This window comes from Arachis stenosperma, chromosome 1, assembly GCF_014773155.1.
Source record: "Arachis stenosperma cultivar V10309 chromosome 1, arast.V10309.gnm1.PFL2, whole genome shotgun sequence".
Taxonomy (NCBI): domain Eukaryota; kingdom Viridiplantae; phylum Streptophyta; class Magnoliopsida; order Fabales; family Fabaceae; genus Arachis; species Arachis stenosperma.
The window spans coordinates 126,862,598-126,876,527 of NC_080377.1; the positions used below are offsets into that span (position 1 = coordinate 126,862,598).

Below are 13,930 nucleotides of genomic sequence, written 5' to 3' on the forward strand. Positions count from 1 at the left end.
TATTAAGTACGTAACGAACGTATAAATCACAAGCTCACAACATTACAACTTGATTTCAGTATGCAGTTTTTTCTATGCATATATATTCATCAACTAGCAGGAAAATCAAGCAGCTTCAAAATATTATATTAGGGATTTAGAAGCTACCAAAAACATTTAAATACAAAACAGTATCAATCTATCATCAACAATAAATAAATAAATAAATAAATTAAAAATTAGAAAAAAAAAAACACAAGTTTTCATTCATACTTTTTCAACCTTCTAAATACTAAATCTAAGAGCAACTTCAACGGTTCAAAAATTTTGAACCTCATTTACTGTGTGTCAGTAAAAAGGGAGGATCTATCGTTGGAGCAAATAAATAATGAGTTCCTTCACAAACTTCGGAGTAAGAGAAACCCTGTTCAGAGAGACTTTGTCTCTCTCAAAAAAATATATTTTATTAATAAAATTAATACTTTATATATATATATATAATATACTTTATATATAATTATATTAAATAATTAAATCATATTTAATTTATTAATAATTATAATAATTAATTAATTAAATGATTAAATTTTTATTTAATTAATAATTTATATTATTATATTAAATTAGTCATTGCAAAACTAGCCGTTGTAAAATTAGCTGTTGGAAACTAGCCGTTACTATGTTATTGTTATTATTAATAAATTAATATTTTGTTATTCTATATATACCACTTAGATACACTTCTATTCTCACACTCTCTACTACTCTTCCTCATCTTCTTCCAAGTTTACAAAATCAAAGTTCTACCACTATTATTTTTTGTTCGAAAAAATGGATCCAAACCAACTCAACTCTTTCTTCAATTACTTACAAAACTTTCCTCAAATTCTAAATACCCAACAATCTAAACCTCAAACACTCAAGTTTCAAATCAAAACTTCATACTACCAAATACATTTCAAAATCCAAATCCACAAAATCTTTCTAATTTCAATTTTCAAGCTCCTTATAATAATCAGTTTCCTATATTCCAACCGCAAAATCAAAATTCACAAACACCCCATTTTCCATTTTCATCCATATTTAACCCCTCTATCGGAAATGTTACTCTAACTTCCTTGCCGTTTCCAACTCAATTCAGTGCATCAAGACATAACGCATCTGGTGTTGGTGGCTCTTCTAACCCATCATCTCAGACTCCTATACAATCTAGTCCAAATTCGCAATATTTCGATTTTGCCAACCCTCGTGGATTAGATGCTATCGACCTCAATGATGATGATATTGAAGATCGGAGGCAAGATAGTATTCAACACTGGCATTGGGAAGAGGATGAGATGTTGATTAGTGCGTGGTTAAATGTTTCAATTGACCCTATAGTTGGTACCGATCAAAAAGGGGAAACATTTTGGAGTCGAATTCATAGCTACCGTGTAGAATTTTGTTCCGACATGACAAGGGGGTAGTTGCATGTAAGAAACGATGGTATAAGATCAACAAGGCTGTTACACAATTTACTGGTTGCTACGATCAAGCTAGTCGAAACATAAGGAGTGGTTCGAACGCTGATGATATAAAGGAGTTGGCTTATAAACTTTATTCCACAAATTATGGTCAAAAATTCACTTTTGAGAGGCATTGGAACATGCTTCGGTTGGAGCAAAAATGGAGAAGCCAACTACCTACACAGAGTGGCGGCTCAAAGAGAACCAAGGTTAGTGCAACTGGAGCATACTCATCCTCATCAAACCCAGAAACACTGTTGGCCGACGAACCCGTTGTGGACTCTCCCGTTCGCCCACAAGGATCAAAGAAGAGCAAGCGAAAAGGTAAGGAAAAAGCACAGATGTCTGAAGATTTTAGCGAAAGAAAATCATCGGTTGTCAAAAAATTATCTCTCATGGAAGATATTAAGAATGTTAGAAAAAAAAGAACTAATGGATATGGAAAAAGAAAGAGAAGAGGAGAAGGAACATAGAGCAAAGATTATGGCAATCAAAGAGAAGGAGTTACAAATTCAAGCGGCAATGAAAGAACAAGAATTACAAGCTCAAGCAGCAATGAAAGAAAAAGAATTACAAACTCAGAGGTATATTAAAGAAATGGAGATAAAAGCAAAAGAAAGGGAAATGGAAAGGATGGCCAAGGAAAGGGAAAGGGAGATGGATATGCAAATACTTAATGCTGACACGTCTACAATGAGTGAAAAACGACGAGCTCTTCATAAGATTGCATGTGAGAAAATAATCGCCAAGTGGTTTACTTAATGGTTCCATGTATTCGTAGAGTTATGTAGTATGTTCTTATTTTTATTGCATATTACTAGTTTATGATGTAGTTTGTTTTATTTACTTCTGATGTAAGTTTTTAAATTAGTCAATATTATTGTGCCCTTATTGTTTATGAAAGTGACAGTTGCAAAACTAGCCGTTGCAAAACTATCCGTTAACTAGCCGTTGCAAAACTAGCCGTTAACTAGCCGTTAAGGTACTTATTGCAGACACACTTATAAATATCAACTATCAATGACTCTACAACTCCACTTCAACTCTTGTTTCTCACCTCGAAAGAGAACTAAAAATTACATTTCTAAATATGGCTAGAAATTTTGATGATATGTTTAATGAGGCTTTGTATGGCAAAAGAAGACGGCAAGATAACACAGTCATAGATAATTGGATCGATGAGTGTTTACTCCAAGATTCAGAAGAAGAAGATATCGATAGAAGCTTTATCCCAATTACTCGTAGATGGATCAACAGAGATCGAGAAGTAGGACATCATCGCCTTTTTCAAGATTACTTTGCAGATGAACCGGTGTATAATGCTAACATTTTCCGACGGAGATTTCGAATGAGAAGACATGTGTTCATTCGGATAGTAGACGCTCTCTCAAACGTCTATCTGTATTTCCAACAGAGGGTTGATGCAACTGAAAGAAGAGGCTTGTCGCCACTCCAGAAATGTACCGCTGCGATACGGATGTTAGCATATGGCGTAGGAGCTGATGCTGTTGATGATTATGTGCGCATAGGCGAGAGCACTACAATTGAATGCTTGGAAAAATTTGTTGAAGGTGTCATTTCGGTGTTCGAGGATGAATACTTGCGAAAACCCAAACCAAATGACGTACAACGCCTACTACAAATGGCGGAGGGTCGTGGCTTCCTTGGCATGTTGGGTAGCATTGACTGCATGCATTGGCAATGGAAAAATTGTCCAAAGGCGTAGAAAGGTATGTACATGAGTGGTTATCGTGGGGTTGCAACCATAGTACTTGAGGTTGTAGCATCTTCAGACCTTTGGATATGGCATGCGTTCTTTGGAGTTTCTAGTTCAAATAACGATATCAACGTGTTAGATCGTTCTCCAGTGTTCGATGATATTCTAAACGATCATGCTCCGGAGGTAAATTATACTATTAATAGTAATAATTATACTATGTGATACTATTTAGCAGATGATATTTATCCTGAATGGCCACATTTGTCAAATCAATCTCAAAGCTACAAGGGGAGAAACGCAAGTTATTTGCACAATACCAAGAAGGGCAAAGAAAAGATGTGGAGCGAGCATTCGGAGTGTTGCAAGCACGCTTTGCAATTATACGTGGTCCAGCTTGTTTTTGGGAAAAGAAGAAGCTTGCCAACATAATGAGAGCTTGTATTATATTGCATAATATGATTGTTGAGGATGAAAGAGACACTTATGCAGGAAATTTTGCTCAAGGCTTAGAGTATGATGATGTCGAAAATGGCTTATCACAACCTCAGCTGGGAGAAGAAGATTTCGCACCATACCATCAATTTCTCCAAAGAAATGCCCAACTTCGAAATAGGCAGCAGCATAGACAATTGAAAGAGGACTTGATTGAACACATATGGCAATTTCACAATGCTTGTCGTCAACTATAAAGCTTAATTATGTTTTTCTTTGTATTAAGTAATTTTACAAATTAGTGTAACCCCGAATTATATATTGTGTATTATTATTATATATGAATTTATTTAATATTGATATCTTTTAATAGTGAATTATTTTTAAATTTAATAAATTTAAATTATATTATTGAAAAAAATTAATTACATTAAGTTCAATTATTTTAATTAATTAATTAATTAAGTGGGACCACAACAGGGACTAAAGTTAGTTCCTCCTAATGGAAAAGAGAGAGATGTTTTGAGTTTCTATTTACTATTTATGACGTAAAAGCTGATGTGGAGTTACTTTTTATGACAAGTGGGCCATAAACAGGAATTGGGATGAGTTCCCTGCTGAAAATGGTCTAAGCAGCAGTGACATTATTCGAACAACAATAAGTATAAAATGTAAGTAATTATATTTAATGGAAACCAAATTTAAGTATAATAGATAATTATAGAAAATATATGTTAAAAAATAACTTACGGGTATATTTATTTTTTTATAGAAAATATTTGGTCTTTTTTATTAAAATTACAAAAATTAATCTTTCTTAATAATTTTGTTAACTGGTTTAAAATAATTTTCTCATATAATTACTTCTTAGGAATTTTTCACGTACAAGCGTTTTTTCATACAAGTCATACAAGTTATTTATTTTTTTTCTTTTTCTTTCTCAATGCCTCTTCTTCTTCTTCTTCTTCTTCTTCTTCTTCTTCTTCTTCTTCTTCTTCTTCTTCTTCGTTTTTGAAGTGTTTCATCTTCATCGTCGTGTTTCTCCTCATTCTTCTTTTGATTTTGCAACATTATGTATTTTTTTCTTCTTTGTTTGATTTTTTCCTCCCAAAAAGAATTATGAGAATATGAAATAAGAAAATGAAGAAGAAGAAGAAGCTGCAGAAGATGAGGAGGAGAAAGAGGAAGAGTTCTAAATTATGCATAAGGTGTACTTCAACGAATTTTGGATGTATTTTTGTAATCCTTTGGGTGTATTTCTGTAATCCTTTGGGTGTATTTATATAATCGTTTAGGTGAATTTCTGTAATCGGTTGGGTGTATTTCTGTAATCGTTTGGGTGTATTTCTGAAGTTCCATTATCTTCAAAACGATTTCAAAGCTTGATTTTAGAAACTATGAAAATCGAAAAAAAAAAACGAAGCAAGAATACCAATCATAAACGCAAATAAAACAACGAATGAAAATGCAAAGAGAGAATGCACGAAGAAGATCGAACAAATTTGACAAGAAACTCGTTTTCATGGAGGAAGAAGAAGAAGAGTAGGAGAAGAAGAAGGAGAAGAAGAAGGAAGAGGAGGAGGAGAAGGAGGAACACGAAACACGCCATGGAAATCGTATATGACCAGCGTGCTTTTTGTTAAGTTTCTCCCAACTGGTATGACTTATAAACCAAATGACTTATATGTGTAGTACTCCTCTTATTTCTTAATCATACTTATAACATAATACATTATGTGATTTAGAGGAGTATAAAATCACAACTCACAAGACGAATCACAAGCATAGCAGCATAAGCAATTAAATATTAGGAGGTAATGAGGCAAGTTTTTTTTTTTTTTTACAGTATCTCCCAATTCGACAGGTTAATGACTAATACGTCGTAGATTTGAGCTTTATTTAAGGGTCTGCCGCTGATTAATAGGTTGCTGCATGCACAAGAGTGAGCTCACCACTCGACCAACCCAAGTTGGTTGGTAGTGAGGCAGGTTTTTTTTTTTTTTTTTGATGATGTAATGAGGCAAGTTAATCAAAAGTCAAAACCATCCTGTATGTTTTTTTCTTTTTTTAGTCCAACATCATATTTTAATGGACTTTAAAAGCTATATGGACCCAAATGGCAATATATGATTTCTGTTATAAAATGGGCCTGAACTCTGTTCTTTTCAGAAATCAAACAAAAAAAGGAGGAGAAGAAACTGGAAAGGGAGGGGGAAAGGATTGACACTGAAAGAACATAGAAGGAAGAGTGTGGAATCTTTGATCGTTGGTGTTGAGCTACTCTTGTCTTTTGGTGTGTTCTCTTGTCCCCTCCTGCAATTAACCAAGCGATCCCTTTTCCTCCTTTTCTGTTACTTCATAGGAGCACAGCCAACTGCCATGAAACCCTCAATCGATGACGTCACCTTACCCCCCGCCGCCGCCACCAACTCCGCCGCATCATCCAAGCCTGTCTTCCTTACCAAAGCCCAGCGCGAGCAATTGGCACTCCAGCGCCGTCAGGAGGAAATCGCCAACCAGAAGCGCCGCCAAGAGCAGCTCCTTTCTCGTAATCGACCTTCCTCCGATTCTGCGGCCGATTCCAAACCCTCCGCTGACTCCGATCGGCGCGACCGCGACCGCGACCGTGACAGGGACAGGGATAGGGATAGGGACAGGGACAGAGACCGCGAACGAGAACGGGAACGGGAACGGGAGCGCGATAGGGCACGCGATCGGGACCGCGAGGCGGAGCGACGGAACCGAGAGAGGGAGCGCGAAGAGGAAAGTAGGGCTCGGGAACGAGCACGGTTGGAGAAATTGGCGGAGCGGGAGCGCGAGAAGGAGCTCGAATCCATCAAAGAACAGTACCTTGGTTCGAAGAAGCCGAAGAAGCGCGTGATCAAGCCCAGCGAGAAGTTTCGTTTCTCCTTCGACTGGGAGAACACCGAGGACACATCTCGCGACATGAACTCCCTCTACCAGAACCCTCACGAGGCTCAGCTCCTCTTCGGCCGCGGCTTCCGCGCCGGCATGGACCGCCGCGAGCAGAAGAAGCTCGCCGCCAAGAACGAGAAGGAGATGCGCGAGCAGATCCGTCGCAAGGACGGCGTGGAGGAGAAGCCCGAGGAGGCCGATGCCCAGCGCCGCAAGGAGGCTGCTGCCGACCTCTACGACACCTTCGACATGAGGGTTGACCGCCATTGGAGCGAGAAGAAGCTTGAGGAAATGACGGAGAGGGATTGGCGTATCTTCAGGGAGGACTACAACATCTCCTACAAGGGTTCCAAGATACCGCGCCCCATGCGGAGCTGGGTAGAGAGCAAGCTCAGCAATGAGCTTCTGAAGGCGGTGGAGAAGGCTGGGTACAAGACCCCTTCCCCCATTCAGATGGCTGCAATTCCCCTTGGCTTGCAGCAGCGTGATGTCATTGGCATTGCCGAGACCGGTTCCGGTAAGACTGCTGCTTTTGTTCTTCCCATGTTGAGTTACATTACTAGGCTTCCCCCCATGAGTGAGGAGAATGAGGCCGAGGGTCCCTATGCTGTTGTTATGGCTCCGACTCGCGAGCTTGCCCAGCAGATTGAGGATGAGACTGTTAAGTTTGCTCAGTATTTGGGTATTAAGGTTGTCTCCATTGTTGGTGGTCAGTCCATTGAGGAACAAGGGTTTAAGATTAGGCAAGGCTGTGAGATTGTCATTGCTACTCCAGGTCGTTTGATAGATTGTTTAGAGCGGCGATATGCTGTGCTGAACCAATGCAATTATGTTGTTCTCGATGAGGCGGATCGCATGATTGATATGGGTTTTGAGCCACAGGTGATGGGTGTCTTGGATGCCATGCCTTCCAGCAACTTGAAACCTGAGAATGAAGATGAGGAGCTTGATGAGAAGAAGATTTATAGGACCACTTATATGTTCAGTGCCACGATGCCCCCGGCAGTGGAGAGGCTTGCTAGGAAGTATCTGAGGAATCCTGTTGTGGTGACCATTGGCACTGCTGGAAAGGCAACTGACTTGATCAGCCAACATGTAATAATGATGAAGGAATCTGAGAAATTCCATAAGCTTCAAAGGTTGCTTGATGAGCTTAATGACAAGACGGCAATTGTGTTTGTTAACACCAAGAAGAATGCGGATATGGTTGCCAAGAATTTGGACAAGGAAGGGTATCGTGTGACTACATTGCATGGAGGGAAGTCGCAGGAGCAGAGAGAGATTAGTCTGGAAGGGTTTAGGACCAAGAGATACAATGTTCTTGTTGCCACAGATGTTGCCGGACGTGGTATTGACATACCCGATGTGGCTCATGTGATAAACTATGATATGCCTGGGAACATTGAAATGTACACGCATCGCATTGGGCGTACCGGTCGTGCAGGAAAGACTGGCGTGGCAACAACATTCCTCACTCTTCAGGACACTGATGTCTTCTATGACCTCAAACAGATGCTTATTCAAAGCAACAGCCCTGTTCCACCTGAATTGGCAAGGCACGAAGCCTCCAAGTTCAAGCCAGGGACTATTCCCGACAGACCACCTAGACGAAATGACACTGTGTTTGCACATTAGACAACATTTTTGGCTTCATGGGAATCCGCTTTGCAGGTCATACGAGGTTTTGTTCAGCAATTAGCATGAGCATGAGCATGAGCATTTTGCGGGTCTTGTATAAAATTTTAGGTACAACAGACTTTTATTCTGTTATTGTTATTATTACTGTATCCGTATTCAACTTAGCAAGAGCTCAGAGTTATTATCCTGCTTATTATTTCTAACAGGAATGGGTAATTTTAGATGAGGACAACAACTTATTTTTGCTCCTTGGTTTTAATTTTTGTCCTCAGATTCTTGTGCTATAAGCGTTGCTGTCTTATTTTTAATATCTGTTACCACTTGTTATTATATGTTTTGGTTCTGGACTTCTGGTCAAGACTTAAAGCCAGCATCTGAAAATATGATTATGTCAAAGTATGAATGGGCTATGGTTGTGTGCGCGTAAAATACTAACCATCTTGTGTTACGCGTGCTTCCGTTTCGGTTAGTTTCACTTTTCTTCCCCTCGGCTATTAACCCATTACGTGTTACTCCATTGCCCCAGTTTTATCTTTTGGTGGGTGTTAATTTGCCGTGAAACTGCAAGCCAACTTTCTGATTTCGCTACTACTGTCTTCTTTGTGAAGTTTCAGAGGTTAGAGTAACACAATTCACCCCTTAGGAAGCGTTCACTTCAGCATGTACAAGTTATACACACTGGTAAATAATATTCGCGAAACTTTGACGAATTGCATGTGTGTGAGCCCTTGACCCTGTTAGGGAAGCATGAAAACTTACTATTTACTATAATGCCATGGATCCACAAGGAACGGCGAATGAGAAAATAACCAGAGTTTCCATCATTTGCACTAAAGAGATCATCAATCTGTCACAATACTAATTATGCAAAAGTCCTCAAAATAAACATATTTGCAAGCAACGGCCACGGGTAAATGATGTTGATGCAGATTGCAGAACATGTCTCAAGTACAGCACAGTCCACTTTTAAGCTACTGTTACTGTGAGATCCATTGAGGCTCATCCAAGTAAATTACTTCAACTAGTGGAACAAATAACTTCACTGCATTTCAAAGATGCATCCAATATTATTGTTGTAGAGTAATGATTTCTAGCCCGAGCAAAATCACCATTCACCATCATGATTTGTTGCCTGAATTGTTTGTAAAATAAATAAACAAATAAAGTTTCCCTTCAAGATTGTGTTTTTCTTGTTCTAAAATCTAAACTGATGTTGACTGTTATGATAATGATGTGGAGACTGGTGGGTTTAAATCACAATATTCAGTAGAGTACACAAGTACTGCTGCTACTATGTTAGATGAATACTAAGGCATCGCAAGAAATGCATCCCTTCCCTCGTTTGACTCGGTAACAAGATAACAGAAGAGCATAAGACGCCACTGCGGCGCTGCCAAGTCAATGAGAGAATCTCATGCCATACATATATTTAAGACAAACTTGTCATCTACTCCGACAAGAAAGCCCATTGTTGTTTCAGGACATTCCGTACGTACACTTCTGTGTTTCTTTGTATCATCATGATTATTTGATTCAACTACATCGAACATATTACATATGATGATATGTATTATGTACTTGGGTATGCATAAAACTCTATATTAAATACTACTAACATATAATATAGGAAGCTTCTCTTTGGAACACTTGAAAATTCTCGTTTTCTAGAATATTAATGTTCCAATAATTTAACTATTCATCTCTATATATATATATATATATATATATATATATATATATATATATATATATATATATATATATATATATATATATATATATATATATATATATATATATGTATGTATGTATAAAATTAAGATTAACAACTAAAATTATTATAATTTTAACTATCTATCTCTGACGCCTAAGTCAGTACTATATCTATCAGAGTATTCAAAAGAGAAGTATTTTGAGAAGTATTCTCCAGGATGAAAGTCTTTTATAACCAATTCCAGTCTTCACTTTCATTCCATTGGAATTTTCTTTTCGTCAGCCAAGATATTCACTTCTAGAAGAATATTCCTTTGTTGAGGCAGCAACCCAAACCCACCCTAGGCCATAATGGTTGTTACTAGAAACATGCAACTCAATTAGAGACATATGGATATGATGAGGAAGAGGAGAATAGAGCTTGCTAAGATCCCATCGATCATTGCAAATAACGTCATCAAGAGAAAGTTGGAAGTTAATAAGGAATTAAGTCCGCAAGCTTACTCAAAAGAGACCATTGATCAAACCACAAGGATTGAACCAAAGTACTACAGCACCGCGCAAAACCCCTCTTTCAAGTTATTGAACGCTTTTATCACACTTTTCTAAACATAAGAAGTCCCAACAACTTTCACAAAACCTTTTCCAGTAGATAGATACTTTTTAGTTAGGAGTTGTACCCATAGTTTCTTTTTGCAGTAAAGAAATTATCAAACAAGCTTTTCCAGAAGGGCAATGTTACCACACCTAGAGTCTCTCACCCTTAGGCCTCCGTGTTTTCTCAAAGCGACAACCTTAGTCCAATTCACAAGGGATAATCCCCTCCCATCAATCTGACCCTTCCAAAAAAATTGTCTCATTATCGAATCAATTTTTTCACAAGTATAAGAGAGAAAGAAGGCTACTTGTATATTATACACTGGAATGGAAGTCAACATCGACTTAACCAACATAACCTTCCTGCCTTATTAAGTAGCCACCTTTCCAGCTAGCTAACCTCCCTTGGACATTGTCAATAACCTCCTGCACCATCTTTTTTCGTATAGCCAATGTTCACCCCTCAAATATCTTCCTAGGTTCTAAGTTAAGTGAATCTAAGAAATCCTTGACAAGACCTCCTTCTTCCTCTGTGTGATATTCTTAGAGCATTGAGTCTTGGACTTGGAAAAGAGATCAAGATCAAGATCAAGAACCTGCACAACAATTTCAACCTACGACCTTGTTGCTTTGCAGAAAAGGAGAAGGTTGTTAGCAAACATAAGATGTAAAATCCTAGGTCCCCTTTGGAGATGGCAATAGGGACCCAAGATCCATTAGAAACATAATGAGAGATAAGGCACACCAATTGTTCCATACACATAACGCAGAAATACGAAGATAAAGAATCACCTTGCCTCAGTCCTCTCTGAGAATTAAAGTTCTGTAACCTCTCATCATTCCTTAGGATTGAAAGAGAAGAAGGGCAAACACACCTCATGATTAGGTTAGTAATGTTCAGAGGGAAGACAAAACTAGAAAGAGTATGTTGGAAAAATCTCCAATCCACTCTATCATATGCCTTCTCTAAATCAATTTTGAAAGCCATAGTACCTTTCTTGGACTTGGTATTACGCATAAAATTAAGAATTTCTTGCGCAATAATGATATTCTCGCTCATTCCTCTCCCTGGGATAAATCATCCTTAAAGGGAACCAATTACCTCCATAAGAAAAGGGCGGAAACGATTAATAAGGACCTTAATTAAAATTTTGTATATAACATTACATACGCTTATAGACCTAAATTCTTTCATGATCGTCCACCTGTCCACTTTCGAGATTAGAACAATAAAAGTCTTAAAAAAGGAAGCTTCTAAAATTTCACCTACAAAAGCTTTACACACAATCTTCCAAACATCCTTTCCAATTACGTCCCAATATTCCTTAAAGAAAATAGCTTGGAAGCCATCTGATCCAGTGCTTTGAAAGAGTTTATCTCCATAATAGTCCTCCTCACCTCCTCAAATGAAACTGGTTTAGAGAGAAAATTGCAGGCCTCTTGACTAAGCTGCGGCAGGAGAACCCCATCAAGAACACCAAAATTCACTTCCTCTCTAGAACAAAAAAATTTCTGAAAAAAATTATTAGCTTTCTCTTTTAGGGAATTCTCATCATTCGACCAAGTTCCATCTTTTAACATAAGGCTGTGGATCTTATTTCTTTTTTTTTTTTTTACAATGGTTTGAAGGTGAAAGAAGCTTTTATTTTTGTCTCCAAACTTGACCCATTTTTTCTAGATTTTTGGTACCAATAAATCTCCTCTCTTAAAGGTACAGAATTTAGCTCTTATTGAAGTCGTTTTTCTTCTTCCCCCAAACCAGGGTTATCACAAGACTCCAAAAAAATTTGGACTCTGTTAAGATTCTACTCAAGCTCCCTTTTTATAACAAAGATATTGCCAAAAATTTCTGAATTAAATTTTTGAGCATGTCTTTTCACTACAGTCAAACTTTTGGATACCTCCCAAGCCTTGTGAACCACTTCACGGAAGATGGGATGGGTGGTCCACGCTGCTTGAAATCTGAAATGACGATTTTTCTTCCTCTTATTCATATTAGATACACATGACCAAAATAGGTGAATGATCAAAATGATATCTTCCTAGAATCTCACAAAAAGTCTCAAGATAAAGCAGACGCCAATCTTCATTAAGGAAGGCCCTATCCATTTTTTTTGCTACATCCAAACCTCCTTTAACTCTCCTATGCCATGTAAACTTCCTCCCCTTCGTACCCATATCCATAAATTCGCAACTATCCATGGCAGTTGTAAAAGCAAGAAATCTCTTAGCGTTGAGCCCTTTCATATCCATTGAGACGAGAATTTCATTGAAGTCTCCAAGAGCAATCCAAGAGTAGGAAATAATAGTAGAGAACTTTTTAAAATATTTCCAAAAGGTTCTTCTATATTGTACCTGAGGATGGGCATAAATAACGCTATACACCCACGCATTAGACTCCTGTACCACTTCGAAGGAGACACAATGCTCAGTGATATCAAGAATTCTACTTTTCTTCCAAAACTCCTCTACCAGAACCCAGATACCCCCCACTCTGGCCCATAACCTCAGCAATGCCAATACTACTATACCCGAGTCTCTCCCCAAAAGACTTCATCTTATCAAAGACTATATAAGTTTCAATAACAATAAAGAAGGTAGGATGATGATTCTTCACAATATCCTTAAAGTGTACGCAGGCTAATTTACTAGATGTCACTCTCACATTATATGCTAAAATACTTATGTTTTCATTATTCATAGCAATAAATAATAAATTTAGGAAAATTACACTATTTGCTTTATCGCTCAAGTACCCCTTTTTCGGCTATCTCTTTTCCCTTTTTAACATTGGTCCTAAAAAACTTCTGATTTCTTTCATCCTGCTCCTTAGCTCCTGCATCTTGTGGTGAGTTCTGAAGGGAGCATGATCTTAAACGCTTTCTGTTATAACGGAGAAAGGGAATATTTTCAAACGTAATAGGTTAAATTAACTGTGAAATATCTTTCCACATTAATCTTTTAATTTATTTTATTATCATTTAATCTATAATATTAATCTTAGGAGAATAAATTAATTTTTTATTTAATAAATATAAAATAAATACATTAAAAATACACCAACTTTTTTTGTATTTTCAATAAAAAATTTTCAATTTGTGACCCTAACATATGTAGTTAAAATTAAAATAAGAACATTTTTTAAAAGAACTAAAACTAAAAAACTTATTTAAGTCTAATAAAATAAGAGTTATTCTCCACTTACAAGCGTTTTTCCATACAAGTCATACAAATCATTTATATTCACGCGTTTTTCACGTTTTTCTTCGTGCCTTTCTCCATGCCTCTTCTTCTTCTTTTTCGTAATTTTTCTCTCTCGTTATCGTCGTCATCAACACCACCTCTTCCTTCGCCTCCTCTTTCTCATTCTTTTTTCATTGAAATTTCTTCTCATCTTTTCGTTTTCTCTTTCTCCTTCATCATCAATTAT

At 37.4% G+C, this 13,930-nt stretch overlaps 3 protein-coding genes across 3 annotated transcripts; all 3 read left to right on the forward strand.

Moving 5' to 3' along the window:
* Positions 1 to 2,574: 2,574 nt before the first annotated feature.
* On the forward strand, positions 2,575 to 3,210 carry LOC130934311 (uncharacterized). Its single transcript, XM_057863897.1, has one exon. It carries the CDS (start codon positions 2,575 to 2,577, stop codon positions 3,208 to 3,210), a length of 636 nt encoding a protein of 211 aa, XP_057719880.1.
* A 12-nt stretch (positions 3,211 to 3,222) lies between these two features.
* On the forward strand, positions 3,223 to 3,893 carry LOC130934320 (uncharacterized). The gene is made up of 2 exons (XM_057863903.1): positions 3,223 to 3,387; positions 3,486 to 3,893. Exons 1-2 carry the CDS (start codon positions 3,223 to 3,225, stop codon positions 3,891 to 3,893), a joined length of 573 nt encoding a protein of 190 aa, XP_057719886.1.
* Positions 3,894 to 5,803: 1,910 nt separating this feature from the next.
* Positions 5,804 to 8,393, forward strand: LOC130971722 (DEAD-box ATP-dependent RNA helicase 21). Its single transcript, XM_057897128.1, has one exon. The coding sequence runs from the start codon at positions 6,016 to 6,018 to the stop codon at positions 8,185 to 8,187; it is 2,172 nt and encodes a 723-aa protein (XP_057753111.1). The 5' UTR covers positions 5,804 to 6,015; the 3' UTR covers positions 8,188 to 8,393.
* The last annotated feature ends 5,537 nt before the right edge of the window (positions 8,394 to 13,930 follow it).

What these genes read in the sequence shown, in the direction of transcription:
- LOC130934311 (XM_057863897.1), top strand. Translation starts at nt 2,575, where the DNA reads ATGGCTAGAAATTTTGATGATATGTTTAATGAGGCTTTGTATGGCAAA.
- LOC130971722 (XM_057897128.1), top strand. Translation starts at nt 6,016, where the DNA reads ATGAAACCCTCAATCGATGACGTCACCTTACCCCCCGCCGCCGCCACC.
- LOC130934320 (XM_057863903.1), top strand. Translation starts at nt 3,223, where the DNA reads ATGAGTGGTTATCGTGGGGTTGCAACCATAGTACTTGAGGTTGTAGCA. An exon ending in TAAACGATCATGCTCCGGAG is followed by an intron (nt 3,388 to 3,485) that starts GTAAATTATACT and finishes TCAATCTCAAAG; the next exon opens with CTACAAGGGGAGAAACGCAA.